This window comes from Poecilia reticulata, chromosome 14, assembly GCF_904066995.2.
Source record: "Poecilia reticulata chromosome 14, P_reticulata-male-v2, whole genome shotgun sequence".
Lineage (NCBI taxonomy): Eukaryota > Metazoa > Chordata > Actinopteri > Cyprinodontiformes > Poeciliidae > Poecilia > Poecilia reticulata.
This window is the reverse complement of record NC_088843.1, coordinates 21,430,989-21,449,295: the sequence shown is the minus strand read 5'-3', so window position 1 is coordinate 21,449,295 and position 18,307 is coordinate 21,430,989. Positions and strand designations below refer to the sequence as shown.

The 18,307-nt window shown below is 38.6% G+C and overlaps 5 protein-coding genes across 5 annotated transcripts; all 5 read left to right on the top strand.

Annotated features, from left to right (window-relative positions):
• The first annotated feature begins 1,944 nt into the window (after positions 1-1,944).
• On the top strand, positions 1,945-3,367 carry LOC103459852 (odorant receptor 131-2-like). The gene has a single exon (XM_008401777.2). It carries the CDS (start codon positions 2,040-2,042, stop codon positions 2,997-2,999), a length of 960 nt encoding a protein of 319 aa, XP_008399999.2. The 5' UTR covers positions 1,945-2,039; the 3' UTR covers positions 3,000-3,367.
• A 3,459-nt stretch (positions 3,368-6,826) lies between these two features.
• LOC103459927 (odorant receptor 131-2-like) lies at positions 6,827-7,894 on the top strand. Its single transcript, XM_008401866.3, has one exon. It carries the CDS (start codon positions 6,870-6,872, stop codon positions 7,827-7,829), a length of 960 nt encoding a protein of 319 aa, XP_008400088.3. The 5' UTR covers positions 6,827-6,869; the 3' UTR covers positions 7,830-7,894.
• Positions 7,895-9,466: 1,572 nt separating this feature from the next.
• LOC103459853 (odorant receptor 131-2-like) lies at positions 9,467-11,575 on the top strand. The gene has a single exon (XM_008401778.2). It carries the CDS (start codon positions 9,764-9,766, stop codon positions 10,748-10,750), a length of 987 nt encoding a protein of 328 aa, XP_008400000.1. The 5' UTR covers positions 9,467-9,763; the 3' UTR covers positions 10,751-11,575.
• Positions 11,576-13,350: 1,775 nt separating this feature from the next.
• On the top strand, positions 13,351-15,946 carry LOC103459928 (odorant receptor 131-2-like). Its single transcript, XM_017303016.2, has one exon. The coding sequence runs from the start codon at positions 14,010-14,012 to the stop codon at positions 14,967-14,969; it is 960 nt and encodes a 319-aa protein (XP_017158505.2). The 5' UTR covers positions 13,351-14,009; the 3' UTR covers positions 14,970-15,946.
• A 97-nt stretch (positions 15,947-16,043) lies between these two features.
• On the top strand, positions 16,044-17,876 carry LOC103459854 (odorant receptor 131-2-like). The gene has a single exon (XM_008401779.2). It carries the CDS (start codon positions 16,573-16,575, stop codon positions 17,524-17,526), a length of 954 nt encoding a protein of 317 aa, XP_008400001.2. The 5' UTR covers positions 16,044-16,572; the 3' UTR covers positions 17,527-17,876.
• Positions 17,877-18,307: the final 431 nt, after the last annotated feature.

Sequence of the window (18,307 nt, the reverse complement as noted above, 5' to 3'; positions counted from 1 at the left end):
TATGATGTGGCATAGGAATATCAAATTATTCATCACAACACATTTTTATATTTTTGAAGACGTTTTTATATCTCTTGAAAATTATGAACATATTGTTTTCATTTGGTAAAAGAAAGATGATCAAATCTGGTTTTAATTGAAATTATTATAAAAGGTAAAACTGACTATGGCATAAGAAAATCAAATCACCAACTTTAAAATTTATAATTTTTATAGCTGATGGCTTTTTTTTATACCTCTTGATTATTACCAACACATGTTCTTGTTTGGTTAGAAAAAAATTAAATACATAAAAATAAAGTTATTGTCTTAGTAAATTATTTATCCATATTTAAGTATTTAAAATTATTTCTTCAAGAGCATTTGAACCTTGATGTAATTGATTCCGTACTTGTTAAAAATTTCTTGGCCTTTTGTCAAGTTTTATTTCATTAAATTTACTGTCAGTGGTGATGTCTTCTGCATGTCTTCTGAGATTCAATTAGGTATCTTATTGTAGAGTAATTTTTACATCCTTACCATCAGAAAGTCTTTTTTTTCTTTTAAACAACTCTTTTGATAGAGTTTTTTGTTATTTCAAAAGCCACACCAATTTCATCCATTCACAGTTTGATAAGTAACTAAAATACAATTAAGAATTGGATGTTTTGACTTCTCATTATAAAAAACATGCAAGTCCAAAAACAAATGGTGTTTGATGGCATTCATTAGAAATCTAGTTGCACATCTATCTGTGCATAGATGTTCTATGCACAGATGTTCTGTGCATAGAACATCTAGAAGCCAGGTTTATACTGACATAGTTTATTTGGTTCTTATTTAGCGATTTTTTTTATCTCACACTATTGTCTGCATTCTGTACTGACATGCTGCATTCCTTAAACGGGCAATATTATGTAAAAATGACTTTTTTGAGATTGCATCAAAAAAGAATGCAACATACTTGGAGTGTTGCTTTGATACCTTAATGCATGTTTGAGAAATCGGAATCTGCAGGTGCATGGGAGCCAGGCTGTTTCTGCATTCCTTGTCATTGGTCCTGGTAAGCTGCACAGTGGCGCAGTTGGTAGCACGAAGGTCCTGGGTTCGATTCCAGCATTTCTGCATGGAGTTTGCATGTTCTCCCTGTGCATGCGTGGGTTCTCTCCAGGTACTCCGGCTTCCTCCCACAGTCCAAAAACATGACTGTCAGGTAAATTGGTCTCTCTGAATTCTCCCTAGGTGTGAGTGTGTGTGTGCATGGTTGTTTGTCCTGTGTGTCTCTGTGTTGCCCTGCGACAGACTGGCAACCTGTCCAGGGTGTAGCCCGCCTCTCGCCCGAAACGTTCGCTGGAGATAGGCAGCAGCAGCCCTCCCAACCAAACTAGGGATAAGGGTGGTAGAAAATGGATGGATGGATGGATGGTCCTGGTACAAAACCCATGTGTTGACTGTCTGACGAAGTCTGTTCATGCATTCCCATGCCGATGGAGGCAAGCTACTGGATAACACTACTATCAGGTGAGACAGGTGAGACTGCCATGCACTGGCACCACCAGGCCCTCTGATCACCACCACCTGGCAATGCTGGAAAAGTGTCTTGTCTGAGGACACAATGACAGAGGGAGTGAGGATTGAACCGTCAACCAAAGTTTGCAATTAACAGCCCACTCCAGCCCAGGACTTGATCAGAAGGACCACTCCTCCTCCATGGCTTCCAATCCCAAATGGAAAATGGGAAATAAGGGCGTGGAAAGATCTCAAGTGACATTTTGCCATGTGATGCATCAGGTGAGAATGAAATGAGTACAGAGGACATAAATCAAAAGTGAGATAAAGGAAACTCTTTAGACAAGCTCTGCCCATATGGAAATACAAACTGGCTCCTTGTGGCAGTTTGTACCCAGTAGGTACCCAGCTATGTAGGGTACCTACATAGCTGAAGACTTCTTTTAAGGGGTTTTTGAAAAATAAACAGGTATGGTTTTTAGAACCTATTAGAATCAAAATTTTTCAAGAAATGTGACATCAAAATGTAATTGTTTTAATTATGCTGCAAAATGTCTTTTGTCTCTCAGCCTCAGTCTAACATTTCTATTGAGTTTGATGATGTTGGGTTACTAGAAAGAATGATCACATTCACTCTGTCCACAATCCCATCCTGTGTGTTTCTCTTCATTAATGGAACCATTTTGTTCACTCTGAGAAGTAAATTTGTTTTTCGTGACACCTGTCGGTACATTCTCCTGTTTAACCTTCTTCTTGCAGATACTGCACATTTAGTCATATCTCAGGTTCTGTTTCTACTTTCTGTTTGTAGAATTACACTAACATATCCTCTCTGTAGTACACTAATTGTTTTAGGTATTCTCACAAATGTAATTTCTCCTCTAACGCTGATGGTGATGTCTCTAGAGCGGTGTGTAGCTGTCTGCCTCCCTTTGAGGCATGCTATGATCGTCACCATCAGAAACACGAGACTGGTAATTATTGCAGTTTGGACTTTGAGTTCTTTACATAATATTTTTCGTGGTATTTTGCTGTTAGATTTTCCTTTTGAAGATCTAGACAGTATGCAAATGAAAGAGTTATGCTCTGATCGCATAATGCAGCTTGGATCGAGGTCTAAAATGTATGATAATGCTTTCACTGGGCTCTTGTTTGCTTCAGCAGCGATGGCAATCATTTCTTCCTATGTTGGTGTAATAATAGCAGCCAGGTCAGCATCTACAGGAAAAGCTTCAAACTTGAAGGCTCGTAAAACACTGATGCTACATTTGGTGCAGCTATGCCTCAGTTTGTCCTCAACTATTTACAACCCATTGCTTGTAGCGCTTATGAAAATTATTCAAAGTGTTGGGTTTATACGATTACATAAATTTTTGTATATAATAATGATTATATTCCCCAGATGCTTGAGTTCTTTAATTTATGGCCTTAGAGATCATACTATCAGACCTATTCTTTTGGGCCATCTAGGTTGTCATTTAAAACGGAAAGCTGTTGCAGTCAGTGGTTGAAAAGTTCAGCTTCGGTCAAGGTCTTCATAACTGTGAAATAAAGACTGTTACACAATCATAATCAGCTTTATTAGTGTCTTAAATATAGTGAAAATTGTATTAAAGGTTATTTTTTGAATGAACAAAAAGTCTTAATGCAATGTTTTACTGTTGTGAATAATCCATATAAACTAAAGACCATAAATAAGACTGAGGAATGTAGGAGACAGCAGAAGAATCTGAGGAGGAATAAAGTCCAACATTTTATGACATTTATGTCTATTAAATCAAATACCATCGGACTAAAACCTTTCAGTTATGTTTACATTTTGTCATTGAATTCTAATAAAACACATACAGTAGTATGTATACCAGTCTGAAAATGTAACTATAAAAATAAACATACATTTTAAAGAAGAGTCACTTAATTGTCTTTATTGGATCAAAGTTATGTGACAGAGAGCAAGAGCCTCAAGTATAAAAGCGTGTGTAGCTTTCATACTGAAATTTTGTGCTAGGGAGAATTTCTGAAACTGCAGCGCACAAAAATTCATTTGTATAAAGCTGTGGGTAGATTTGTCACTGCAGATGTTTCCTTTATAACTTCTGATTTGCGGTGAATCTGCGTGTGTGATATGTTTCTCTCTTTAAATGCTTATTGAAATGAGTATAAATTCCCAGTAGGTTTCCACCACCTGTCTGAACGATCATGACAAAGGCCTCTATTGAGTCTGTTTCCAACTACGACTCACATTATTATTATATGGGGTGTGAATGCCTGGTGTAAACATTTTGGGAAAAAAATGTATTTGCCAAAGACTTGACTAAATGTAAGAAAAAATAAGAAACAACTGAGTGTTTGAACTGCTCATACAGTTAGAGGGGAAGAACTAAGTCTTTTTAAAACGAGTCACCATAGATAAAACAGGTAACAACCAGCGGAAAGCCACACACATCGAACCCATCTTGCATCTCAGAATAGAAGAGCGAAAGAAGTTTGAAGACAGTACAAGACAACAGCCTGCTGCTACACCTGCATAAGAGAAAGAAAAAAAACAAACCGAGAAACCACAGTGGCACACAACATATGCATATACAATGTCACTGGAATGTACATGGTACTAATTAATAGTACAGATGTGCCGATCAGGTTTTTTCCTGCCCATACCGATACCGATCAACCATGAGGGCTGATCGCCGATACCGATCACTGATACCGATCACATAATTTTTTTTTTAATTTTTTTATCATAAACACTACCGGTTACATTATGTGGAAAAAGGAACCATGAATTCACCTTAATTTAGACAAAAACTTTTTTTTTCAAGAAGAAAACTAAACAAAACAGGCATTCTGCAAATTGTACTGCTATCGGTAATACTATCTTTAACAGACTGATAACATATGAAGGCTCTGAAGAGGCTAAATAATGCAAAGAGCCAAAAATAAAACCTCTCAACATTGCCAAAAAATTTAAAGTATAAAACTTAACATTCAAAGGCAAATACAGGTTCCATTACAATAAACAATCCAGTTACTGAATGAAAACTTCCTGATAGCATGGCGGCTAGCTGATTACTGCTAGTTCTGAGTGGCTGATTCTGACTGAGCGAAGTAATCATGCAAAGCAGGGAGGAGATCGATTATTTTTTGGAGATTATCTGTCTCATGTTAGAACAGCGAAAGTTTTAATACGTATGTAAAATGTATTTTTTTAGGTTAGATGCTGCAGCTTTAAACAGAGGTTCGGTGTGAGAGTCACTACCAGGAGGAGCAGCAGCGGCGCTCTGTCTGTCAAATATTACTACCTGTACCACGTAGCAGTGGTTCAACAGCGAGAGCAGAACCAGCGTCTTACATCGCACCTCGAAGACTTAAATAATTTTGCGGGTAATTTGTTTAGCTTTCTGACTGTCATGCTAATCCGGGTGAGTGTTTGTAACGGTGCGCTGCTTTACCTGCTATCTGATCCTCCATATGTCTTTTTTACTGCAGTGAGCCTCGATGTAGCCAAACTCCGTCAAGTATGGCATTGTTTTTATGTCGTATTACCTTCGTTGTGTTGATGCATTTTGACGTGCTTCAATTTTCCGCCGCAACACGCAAACGTCCCCATTCACTCAGTGCGTTATAGTTCAACATCACTTAGGATTTGTTGCTGCGCGTTTGCGCAGTGTGAAGGAAAGAGGAGACCAGCTGCACAGGCAGGCTGCGAAATGAGATGTAGGTGATCTGTATCGGCAACAAGAGCCAATGATCGCCGATCACCGATCATGCACTTTTTCACGAAAATCGGCCCGATTATGATCGGTGACCGATTGATCGGCACACCTCTAATTAATACAAAATATGTTTCGTGCCAACTGCAGCCCTACAGAGTGTATCTGTGAAAACCGGAATCCAAACACCTGGGGGAGCAAGCGGTTTCTCAATTCGAATGTTCAATAAAGATGCCGCAGATCTGACTCCTATGACCTGTGGACGACATCCAAACATCCCCCAGAACATGGGAGCAGTGGGCACAACACCACAGGGACAGCTGACCATCCCAGAGCAGATCCAGCTTTATACCCCAGGGCAGAGGTCCCACCCACTGGCAGAGAGTGTGATGAGGGGGGAATCAGGCCCCATGTATGGTGGGGGGCCTGATCCAAAAGGTGGGGCAGCCCAAGACCCAACCTGACAGATAAACAGGCACACACACTTACAACTCCCTATACATGCTCCCAGGTCCAGGTAATAATACTCCAGAGGCGCAACCAGCCTCTGAACCCAGGTGGTAGTCTCCTTCATTCTGGGGTGGAAGCAGACCACCCATGCTCCCATAATAATAGAGCAACCCATCAGACCAGGGCTGGGCACTGCCCAAACCCAAACGACCTCAGTTCAGACACCAACCGCCCATCCCGTCCCCAGAGACACAACCAAACAACAGCCAACACGATCCAAATAAGTAACCCATCCAGAGCTGACTCGGGATGAAACAATTCCATCTCCCCAAAGGACACCATTCACAACTCAATGCTCCCCAACCCCCATGAACCTCAAAATGAATTCCCCCACAGGGCCACCACAAAGAGCACACAAATGTTAAACCAGTGCTGCAGAAGTTCCAAAAATCCTCTCCCTGTAGGTAGCCAGTGCCACACAAAGTAGCACTGGGCACCCCACCAATCCCACTCTATGAACACAGAGGCACCCAACAGTGCCAGCTCAGTACAAACCTCACCCCCATTCACCCACACTGCAAAGTCAAACCACACTCACAACTGGCACCATCCAGGCCCACGTACACACCCCCAGCAAACCCATCTCTGTCAGAACCCTGTGGTCCTTCAACCAAAACCAGGAAAAAAATACACAAATCTGAACTATTCAAAGAGAACCAAAATGCCAGTCTCAGACCCAGCTGACTCTTGAGATTTCATTCCCCAACAAGGACCCTGACCAGATGACCCACGCCTACTCCAGATCTTCAGTGTCCTATTGCAAACAGCAGATGAGGGTGTGGAAAGACGCTCATTGATGTGGTGTTGATCAGTGTAATATATCACTAAATTAAACTCAGCTGTTGGGTTTGATACAAAGTTGGGGAATTGGAATTGCTTCGTCATATTGCTGGTCTGATGACATGTTGCCATGTGATGCATCACGTGAGAATCATATGAGTGCAGAGTACATAAATCAAGTGAGATGAAGGAAACTATAGACAAGCTCTGCCCATATGGAAATGCAAACTGGCTCCTAGCAGCGGGGTACCTACATATGCAAATGGTTCTTTTAAGAAATTATTGGACAATAAAGAGGCATATTTTTTAAAACCTTGTGAGACTAAACTTGTCAGGAAGTGTGACATCAAACATTTCTATTTATTTTAAATATGCTGCAAAATGTCTTTTGTCTCTCAGCCTCGGTCTAACATTTCTGTTGTGTTTGATGATGATGGGTTATTAGAAAGAATGACCACCTTTGCGCTGTGCACAATCCTATCATGTGTGTTTCTCTTCATTAATGGAACCATTTTGTTCATTCTGAGGAGTAAATCAGTTTTTCGTGACACCTGTAGATATATTCTGTTGTTTAACCTTCTTCTTGCAGATACTGCACATTTAGTAATATCTCAGGCTCTATTTCTACTTTCTGTTTGTAGAATTACACTAACATATCCTCTCTGTGGCACACTAACTGTTTTAGGCATTCTCACAAATGTAATCTCTCCTTTAACACTGATGATGATGTCTCTGGAGCGGTGTGTAGCTGTCTGCCTCCCTTTGAGGCATGCTATGATCGTCACCATCAGAAACACGAGACTGGCAATTATTGCCGCTTGGACTTTGAGTTCATTACATAATATCTTCCGTGGTATTTTGCTGTTGGATTTTCCTTTTGAAGACCTAGACAGTCTACAAATGACAAATTTATGCTCTGATCTCACAATGCAGCTTGGATCCAAGTCTAAAATGTATGATAATGCTTTCACTGGTATTCTTTTTGCTTCAGCAGCCATGGCAATCATTTCTTCTTACTTTGGTGTAATAATAGCAGCCAGGTCAGCATCTACAGGAAAAGCTTCAGCCTTGAAGGCTCGTAAAACACTGATGCTACATTTGGTGCAGCTATGCCTCAGTTTGTCCTCAACTATTTACAACCCAATGCTTATAGCTTTTATAAAAATTGTTCAAAGGGAAGGCTTTTTACGATTATATAGATTTCTTTATATAGTATTGATTATATTCCCTAGATGCTTGAGTTCTTTAATTTATGGCCTTAGAGATCATACTATCAGACATGTTCTTCTGGCCCATCTAGGTTGTCATCTAAAACGTAAAGCTGTTGCAGTCAGTGGTTGAAAGTTCAGCTTCTGTCAAGGTCTTCATAACTGAAAAAAACCTAAGACAGTCATACAGTCATCAGCTTTATCGGTGTCGTAGAGCAGTGTTTCCCAACCCTGGTCCTCAAGGAATACTGCCCTGCATGTTTTAGGCATTTCCTTCCTTCAGCCCAGCTGATTTCAATCGACTGATTAACAGGCGTTTGTTGAACTGCAGTCAGCTGAATCAGGCACGTTAAAGCAGGGAAACCTCTAAAATATTTAGGACAGTGTGCCTTGAGGATCAGGGTTGGGAAACACTGTCTTAGAGTGAAAATTGTGTCAAAATGTGATTTTTTTTTATCCATCCATCCATCCATCCATCCATCCATCCATTTTCTTCCGCTTATCCGGGGTCGGGTCGCGGGGGCAGCAGCTTCAGAAGGGAGGCCCAGACTTCCCTCTCCCCAGCCACTTCTTCCAGCTCCTCCGGGGGAATCCCAAGGCGTTCCCAGGCCAGCCGAGAGACGTAATCCCTCCATCGTGTCCTGGGTCTTCCCCGAGGCCTCCTCCCGGTGGGACGTGCCCGGAACACCTCACCAGGGAGGCGTCCAGGAGGCATCCTTACCAGATGCCCGAGCCACCTCAACTGGCTCCTCTCGACGTGGAGGAGCAGCGGCTCTACTCTGAGTCCCTCCCGGATGACCAAGCTTCTCACCCTATCTCTAAGGGAGAGCCCAGCCACCCTGCGGAGGAAACTCATTTCGGCCGCTTGTACCCGTGATCTCGTTCTTTTGGTCATGACCCAAAGGCTCATGACCATAGATGAGGGTGGGAACGTAGATCGACCGGTAAATCGAGAGCTTCGCTTTTTGGCTCAGCTCTCTCTTCACCACGACGGACTGGTACAGCGCCCGCTTCACAGTAGACGCTGCCCCAATCCGCCTGTCGATCTCCCGCTCCCTTCTTCCCTCCCTTTTTTTTTTAATCTATGAAAATTCTAATGCAATGTGTTACTGTTGGGTATAATGCATATCAGCTTGAAGAACACAAATAAGACTGGGATGAATCTAGGAGGCAGCAGAAGAATCTGTGGAGGCATAACAGTTCAACAGATCATATTTATAAAAGAAATATTTTTGAAACAAATGTCATTTGATTAAAACCTTTACATTTCTCGTTGAATTTAAATAAAATACATGGTATATACATTTATGTCTGTAAATGTAAGAATAAAAAAGAGGAACATAAATTTTAAAGAGTCCAATCACCCTTTTATTCTACCAAAGTGACAGAGCAGAGGCTTCGTATATAAATGTGCACAGCTTTCATACTAAAATTCCATGGGAGGGAGAAATTATAAAACTTGGAACGATACAGAAAATTTTTTTGATTTACACCTATTAGTAATAGATTTGATTTAAAAGGTACCCTTTCTTGCATACAAGATAACCTTAACAAAACTAAAAAACTAAAAGCTAACCAATTAAAATACTAACAAAAGAAAATTTAGAGATCAAATAAGTGAAAACAAGTGAAAATGCTTGTTTGAACAATCTAACACAGGGAAGTGGCCCCTGAGGACCAGAACAGAGAAACACTGGACTAAACAAAACTCAGCTATTGGATACCTCACCAACTTGACACAAAGTTGGGGAGGTACAATCGCATCACCGTATACTGATCAGAGGACATAAATCAAAGTGAGATAAAGGAAACTCTATAGACAAGCTCTGCCCATATGGAAGTGCAAACTGGCTCCTAGTGGCTGGGTACCTACATAGGTGAATTCATTCTAGAATTGCACTGCAGAGGGTAGAAGCAAGTTGGAGCAACTCTTTGGGATTGATAAAGTCATTTTCAAGTTTTGAATTTCAATTGAAGGTTTCTTCAAATGAAGGGGTTTTTGGAAAATAAACAGATATGTTTTGTTTAAACAAAATCTGATAGCCTACGTTTTTCAGCAAATGTGACATGAATATATTTGCCTCAATTTTACAGATGTCTTTTGTCTCTCAGCCTCGGTCTAACACTTCTGTTGAATTAAATGATGTTGGATTACTGGAAAGAGTGATCACCTTCACTCTATGCACAATCCCATCCTGTGTGTTTCTCTTCATCAATGGAACCATTTTGTTCACTCTGAGGAGTAAATCTGTTTTACGTGACACCTGTAGGTATATTCTCCTGTCTAACCTCCTTCTAGTAGATACTGCACAGTTAGTAATATCTCAGGTACTGTTTCTACTTTCTATTAGTAGAATTACACTAACATATCCTGTTTGTGGCATGCTAACTGTTTTTGCCAATATCACAAATGTAATCTCTCCTCTAACGCTGATGTTGATGTCTCTGGAGCGGTGTGCAGCTGTGTGTCTCCCTTTGAGACATGCTATGATTGTCACCATCAGAAACACGAGACTGGCAATTATTGCAGTTTGGATTTCCAGTTCATTACATAATATATTTCGTGTTATTTTGATGTTAGATTTTCCTTTTAAAGACCTAGATAGTCTACAAATGCCAAATTTATGCAATGAATTCAATATGCTGCTTGGATCCAGGTCAAAAGTTTATGATAATGCTTTCACTGGGTTTCTGTTTGCTTCAGCAGCCACTGTAATAATTTCTTCCTATATTGGTGTAATAATGGCAGCCAGGTCAGCATCTACAGGAAAAGCTTCAGCCCAGACGGCTCGTAATACATTGATGCTACATTTCTTGCAGCTATGCCTCAGTTTGTCCTCAACTATTTACAACACATTGCTTGTGGCGCTTTTGAAAATTATTCAAAGTGTTGGGTTTATACGATTAAATAAATTTCTTTATGTTTTAATTATTTTATTTCCAAGATGCTTGAGTTCTTTAATTTATGGCCTCAGAGACCATACTATCAGACCTATTCTTCTGGGCCATTTAGGTTGTCAACGAAAACTCAAAACTGTTCCAGACAGTAGCTGAAAAGTTCAGCTTCAGTTAAGGTCTTCATATGTGTGAAAGAAAGATGGTTACACAGTCAATGTATTTATTATAGATTCATCTAGAGAAACTCACGTGTTTATTCTTTAGCAGCAGTGTCTTCATAGGTCTGCCTAAAAAATTCAATACAGAACGTTGCTGCTGACTTTCTGTCTAAAACCAAGAAGATAAAGCACATCGCCCAGTTCTAAAGTTCTTCCACTGAGAGAATAGACTTTAAGATACTGTTGATAGTTTATAAATCACTGAACGGTTTAGCAACAAAATACATTAAAGATCTGCTGTTGTTGTATCAACCTTCCAGAACCTCTCAGGTCTTCTGGTTCTGCTCTGCCTCCCCAGAACCAGAACCAAACATGGAGAAGCAGCATTCAGCTTCTATGCACCACAAATGTGGAAGGAAGTTCCAGAAAACTGCAAAACTGCTGAAAGAATGAGTTCCTTTAAATCAAGACTAAAAGCCCACTGGTTTAGAGTTGCTTTTGAAAAATAATAAATGACACACCAATCAATATATTTGATGTTAACGGTAGCACTTGGGAAAAAAATGTGAAATGTTTACTATTAATGTTAGAAAGATTTTATTTTTATGACACTGAACTACCTTGTTGCTGAAGTGTGGCTTTGAATCAACTTGATTGATTGTTGTATTGATTTCTGAAATATGGTTAAATTTATGTTAAAACTTTATTGTCTGAATGAGATTAAAGTCTTAATTAAACGTTTTCCTGTTGTGGAGATTCCATATAAGCAAAGGCTGTCCAATAGGTGTGTACTTACTGGACAGCAGAATCTGAGGAGGTTTAAAAGTCCAACATATAATATTTATAAAAGAAAGAGAGTCTGTTGAAACATGTCATCTGACCAAAATCTGACGTGTTTACATTTTTCACTGAAGTAAATAAAAACTGTGAAAATTAGGTGCAATCATTCCTTATTTCAATGTAACAACTAATTAAGTGTATAATTAAGACATAAAAGTATTAACACTCTGAGCAGTTGCATGTTGTAGGGCTCAGAGTCAAAAGACTTTATATTGTTTGCTGTTGCAGATGTGAGAAACTATGAGTTAAACAGAAAATACTTCGACTTGTTTTTATAGAAATATATTTCTTTTAAAGAGGATATATTATCCAAAATCCACTTTTTTGCATACTTTGAAAGCCTAGGACTGCAATTTATTCTCTCCCGGTGCTGCATAGATATCTATATTCTTTTTGCGTCTTATTTCAGTCTGTTAATTTTTCACTGTTGATTATAATGTTTTACTGCCTATGACATAGCCACATTTGCTATGGAACTGCTAAACAAGGTCATGACTTTCAGCTAATTGGTTTTATGAACACGCCTTTTTTTTTTTTTTTTTACTGTAAAGATACCTAATTTTTGGAATGAAAAATTAGCCATGCCAATCATTTATTAATTAAATATTAAAGGAAAATAGTTTTATTTGAATGAGTTGTGATGTTTGTGAAGGATTTTGAAGATAATATAAATCATATACAATTGACTAACTTGAGAAAGGGTGAGATTGTTCCATGTTTAATGTAGAACTCAATGGAGTTCAATATGGAGAGACTCAGACGGACAAAAGGGAACAATTAAAAGATTTAATGACAGGAATGAATAACAGTTCTTTGGCGCTCGGACCCCGGCAGCTAATTTGAGCTGAGATTTGATGTGAACTCGATGAACATCCCGATAACTGATTAGGGATGCTCTCCCCCGGGGCCCGACACTGGTGGTGGTGGTCGGGAAAGGGTGCCATCCTAGAGCTGAAGGATGTGGGTGGAAAAGGGAAGGTGGTGAGTTGAATGCAGTTGGGAATCAGCTGACGGCTTGGGTGTGGATCCTTTTATGCAGAGCCTGATTGCTGATTGAACGCGTCGGGTGAGGTCCAGCGCTGAGGTCGGAGATGAGCATGACGTCGATGGGCGAACGAAAGGGGTGGAGTCTTCCAGCTTGAACTTTCGCTAAAGCTTCCATGATTAAAGGACAAACTCATCTGAGGGACAAGAGAAACCTGTGTATTAGTATTAAAGAATCTGATGAATTTTAACTATCCAATTAATTCATTTACCTGTAAGGCTCCAATTGTTGAAAATGTCTGCAGTAAAAACTGACCAATTCAAGGCTATATAGTGAAAACGGACTAATCAAACATCGGTGGACAATATCCCAGCAGTAGGAGAAGAGGCCCTCAGGGCCACAGTGGGCTGAAGAGACAGACGTTGCCGTGCCTACGAGAGTCATCCCTAGAGTTCCCTTGTAAGACATTACTGTTTAAAGAAGCATTAAAATTGTAGAAGAGTGCAGACCTTCAGTCATTTAAGTCACAACTGACCAGTGGCCAAAGTTAGTAAAACCGTTAACACTTTATTTGACGGGGTGTGCATAAGACTGACATGACTGTCATGAACATGACATGACAGCTGTTATATATATGAAGGAGTCTTTATGAATGTCTATGACTGTTGTCATGAAGTCATTTGGTAAATAATGACACTTAATGCAAATTTGCTCTAAAAGTTGCCTTGAAAGTCCATTAAAAGTGCCAACTTTGCATTAAAAGTGTCATTATTTACCGAATGACACTTCGTGACAACAGACATTAATAAAGATTAATTCATGTTCGTTACAGGTCCTGTCACGTTTATGAGTGTCATGTCAGTTGTATGCACACCCCGTCAAAGTGTTACCGTAAAACCAAGCAATAAAGAAATATTGAAATCTCAAAATCAGATTTGTGAGGAAATAAGATGTTGATTAGAGAAAAACTGGCTTCATGTTTCAACATATCCGACTGGCATTAAAATAGTCCTAAAATGTCCCACAACATATAGTCAAAAGTATTGGGTCTGGACAAAGTACATTGAATACTAAATGCAAATATATTCCATTTTACACCATGGCATTTACTGTAAATAGAAAAAAATAAACATGGTTCAGTGTAAAATAAAGGGGAGGATTGCATCACCTTGTTACTAATCTGATGACATTTTGCCATGTGATGCATTAAGTGAGAGTCAAATGAGTACAGAGTACATAAATAAACAGTGAGGCAAAGGAAACACCACAGAGCAAGATTTCCCCACTTGGAGATGCTAACATGCATTTAGCAGCAGGGTACCTGGATAGCTGAAGTTTTTTGAAGGGTTTTTGGAGAGTACATTTTTTGTAAGAACTGGAATATGAAAACATTTTCAGATTGATTTTCAACTCATTTTAAATATTCTGCAAAATGTCTTTTGTCTCTCTGCCTCGGTCTAACATTTCTATTGAGTTTGACGATGTTGGGTTATTGGAAAGAATGACCACTTTCACTCTGTCCACAATCCCATCCTGTGTGTTTCTCTTCATTAATGGAACCATTTTGTTCACTTTGAGGAGTAAATCTGTTTTTCGTGACACCTGTCGGTATATTCTCCTGTTTAACCTCCTAATAGCAGATACTGCACAGTTAGCAGTATGTCAAGTTCTGTTTCTACTTTCTGTTTGTAGAATTACACTAACATATCCGGTTTGTGGCATGCTAACTGTTTTTGCAAATATCACAAATGTAATCTCTCCTCTAACGCTGATGGTGATGTCTCTAGAGCGGTGTGTAGCTGTCTGCCTCCCTTTGAGACATGCTATGATCGTCACCATCAGAAACACAAGACTAGCAATTATTGCAGTTTGGACTTTGAGTTCTTTACATAATATTTTTCGTGTCATTTTGCTGTTAGATTTTCCTTTTGAAGACCTAGATAGTCTACAAATGAGAGATTTGTGTTCTGAAATCACAATGCTACTTGGATCCAGGTCTAAAATGTATGATAATGCTTTCACTGGTTTTCTTTTTGTTTCAGCAGCCATTGTAATCATTTCTTCCTATGTTGGTGTAATAATGGCAGCCAGGTCAGCTTCTACAGGAAAAGCTTCAGCCTTGAAGGCTCGTAATACATTGGTGCTACATTTGGTGCAATTATGCCTCAGTTTGTCTTCAACTATTTACAACCCAATGCTTATAGCTCTTATAAAAATAGTTCAAACTGTAGTATTTCTACGATTACACAAATTTCTTTATGTATTAATAATTTTATTCCCCAAGTGTTTGAGTTCTTTAATTTATGGCCTTAGAGATCATACTATCAGACCTATTCTTCTGTCCCATCTAGGTTGTCATCTAAAACATAAAGCTGTTGCAGTCAGTGGTTGAAAGTTCAGCTTTTCTCAAGGTCTTCATAACTGTGAAAGAAACTAAGACAGTTACATAGTTATCAGCTTTATTAGTGTCATAAATTTAGTGAAAATGTTTTTGAGGGTTATTTTTAATGCATTGTTTTGCTGTTGTGAAGAATCAATATTATCAACAAGACCACAAATAAGACTGGGATGAATCTGCAAATACGGCACTGTCTAACAGATCATGACATTTATAAAAGTACGTGTTGAAAGAAATTGACTAAAACTTTTATCTTTATACTGAATTCAAATGAAAAACTTTCTATGCATGTTTATGTCTGCAAAAATAAGACAAACATGTATTTTAATTTTAAAGATTTTAAAGAATCCTTTTATTGTCTTTATTTCACAGAAAAGTAGATTGACAGACCGCACAGTACTGAATTGTCACTTCTATGAAAGAACACAAATCTCCGCCTGCTCCTCATCAGGAGCAATCATGTACCTAACCGAGGAGTTGATCCATGAGACCAGATGGTTAACACCCTTTATCTTGAAAAGAGGCCTTCTCAGTGTTCACTGTGTGCTGCTGAAATTACCAATAGTTCTTAGCTGTGGAGTTTGTGTTCCCCTTTGCAGTCCTTTGTCCCGTGAATGAGTCACTCCTGGACTGCTGCTCACCTTCCCATCTCCTTCTACAGTTCTGATTTTCACTTCCTGACTTACTTGTCAATCCCGTCACGACTTCTCCAACAGTCCTTCTGAAAAGACTTACCTCGAGTCCTACTTGATAAAACACCTACTTGTCCACCAACACGACTTCCACTTATGGAATACTTTCATGGAGGTATAAAAAAATATCTATGGGTCAGAATAGTGAAACTTTAATATGAAATAGATTGACCGTATTGAAATGACCCACTAATAGAATCACAAATAAACCTAGTGTTAATAAACATGCATTTGTACTTGTACTCCACTAATATGATTAAACAAAATATGACTTGAAAATGTTACCTCTACCATTACATAAAAGGAAATTTCTTAAATCTAAGAAAAAATTAGAAAGAGGGTAACGGAATGAAGATATTTGAGCCCATTAGTTTCTTTACAGAACAGTGAATAAAACAGAACAAAAATAAGAAAATGTGGTAAAATGTACCATCTAAATGTAATGGTTACTACAAAGGGTTATAACAAGGTGTTTGGTATAGAGTTTACTTTTTATACAATATGTTGCATTTCTGTATTGTTCTCCAACTGGGGTAACATACAGCAAAAATAAAACATTTAAGCGATTTAATATGTTTTCTAATTCATCATATTAATTTACACTGAAATTCTTCTGATATGTAGTTATAAGAACTTGAATAACATAGTGGTATGGTCACATGCTGGGATATGACGTGTCAGGAAAATTAGATGAGAACACAATGCATATATTAAATATGAAGCTGAGCAGCAAACCCTGCAGACTGCCTCTGCCTTTAGTTCACAATTTAGATGCACAGGTAACACATCTTTGTGAGATTTTCTTAAGCATATCTATGTTTAAAAGATAAAACGTAACATGTTGAAATAATCTAGGTTACAATTTGGAAAGCATTGACTTTTGGACGTTTTAAATTTCCTGTACCATGTCCTATGTCTCTCAGACTAACATCTCTGTTGAGCTGCAATATCAGGAGTTTCTGGAAAGAGTGATCACTTTCACTTTATGCACAATCCCATCCTGTGTGTTTCTCTTCATTAATGGAACCATGTTGTTCACTTTAAGGAGTAAATCTGTTTTTTGTGACACCTGTCGTTATATTCTCCTGTTTAACCTCCTAATAGCAGATACTGCACAGTTAGCAGTATGTCAAGTTCTGTTTCTACTTTCTGTTTGTCGAATTACACTAACATATCCGGTTTGTGGAATGCTAACTGTTTTTGCAAATATCACAAATGTAATCTCTCCTCTAACGCTGATGGTGATGTCTCTGGAGCAGTATGTAGCTGTCTGCCTCCCTTTGAGACATGCTATGATCGTCACCATCAGAAACACGAGACTGGCAATTATTGCAGTTTGGACTTCCAGTTCATTACATAATATTTTTCGTGTTATATTGCTGTTGGATTTTCCTTTTAAAGACCTAGATAGTCTACAAATGACAAATTTATGCAATGAATTCAATATGCTGCTTGGATCGAGGTCTAAAATGTATGATAATGCTTTCACTGGGCTCCTGTTTGCTTCAGCAGCCATGGCAATCATTTCTTCCTACGTTGGTGTAATAATAGCAGCCAGGTCAGCATCTACAGGAAAAGCTTCAGCCTTGAAGGCTCGTAAAACACTGATGCTACATTTGGTGCAATTATGCCTCAGTTTGTCCTCAACTATTTACAACCCAATGCTTATAGCTCTTATAAAAATAGTTCAAACTGTTGTGTTTATACGGTTACATAAATTTCTGTATATATTAATGATTATATTCCCCAGATGCTTGAGTTCTTTAATTTATGGTCTTAGAGATCATACTATCAGATCTATGCTTTTGGGCCATCTAGACTGTCAACTAAAACATAAAGCTGTTGCAGTCAGTGGTTGAAAAGTTTAGCTTTTGTCAAGGTCTTCATGAATGAATGAATGAATGTATGATGTACAGTTTTCATATCTCAAATGTAGGAACAATTATGTTAAAAGGTTTTTAAGACCAATAATTCATACTTCAATGTTTTTCTGTTGTGGAGAATCCATATAAGCAAAGAAACCACTGATGAAGGGATTAATCGAGGAGAAAGCAGAAGAATATGAGTAAGTAACATTGTCTAATATATGATGACATTTATAAAACAAAGGAAGTATGTTGAAACAAATGTCATCTGGCAAAAATCCTGAAGTTGTTTGACTTTGTCACTGAATTGAAATAACTATTGTATGTATGCGTAATTAAGTGTAATCATAAAAAATTAAAGCACAAGGAACTTCATCTAAAAAAGTCAATCTTTGTGGTGTCATTGTATCAAAGGTAAGGTGTACGTTGAATTATCACCTCTACCAGACTTTTCCATAAGACCTTGAACTAAACTGTTAACTGTTTAAAAATGTGATGAGTAAAGGTGACGACTGGCACATAACAGATGTGTCTCAGGTTGAACAGATCCTTTTGCCATTAAAACGGTCATTGTACAAATAGGAGTACATGTTGTGTCATATAACATATTGCCAAAAGTATTGAGTCCCTCCAAATTGTCTTCTGGTGTTCCAGTCACTGTACAATACAGCTCCCAGGCCTGTAAGTTGCTGCTATAAGCATTTAAATTGCACCATGGTACCAGATACCCCAGGATAGCTTTATGGCATTACAGCAGTGCAGTACCACGTATAGA

Bases quoted from the DNA above. Each gene is read 5' to 3' on its own strand.
- LOC103459853 (XM_008401778.2), top strand. From the start codon at position 9,764: ATGAATATATTTGCCTCAATTTTACAGATGTCTTTTGTCTCTCAGCCT.
- LOC103459852 (XM_008401777.2), top strand. From the start codon at position 2,040: ATGTCTTTTGTCTCTCAGCCTCAGTCTAACATTTCTATTGAGTTTGAT.
- LOC103459927 (XM_008401866.3), top strand. From the start codon at position 6,870: ATGTCTTTTGTCTCTCAGCCTCGGTCTAACATTTCTGTTGTGTTTGAT.
- LOC103459928 (XM_017303016.2), top strand. From the start codon at position 14,010: ATGTCTTTTGTCTCTCTGCCTCGGTCTAACATTTCTATTGAGTTTGAC.
- LOC103459854 (XM_008401779.2), top strand. From the start codon at position 16,573: ATGTCCTATGTCTCTCAGACTAACATCTCTGTTGAGCTGCAATATCAG.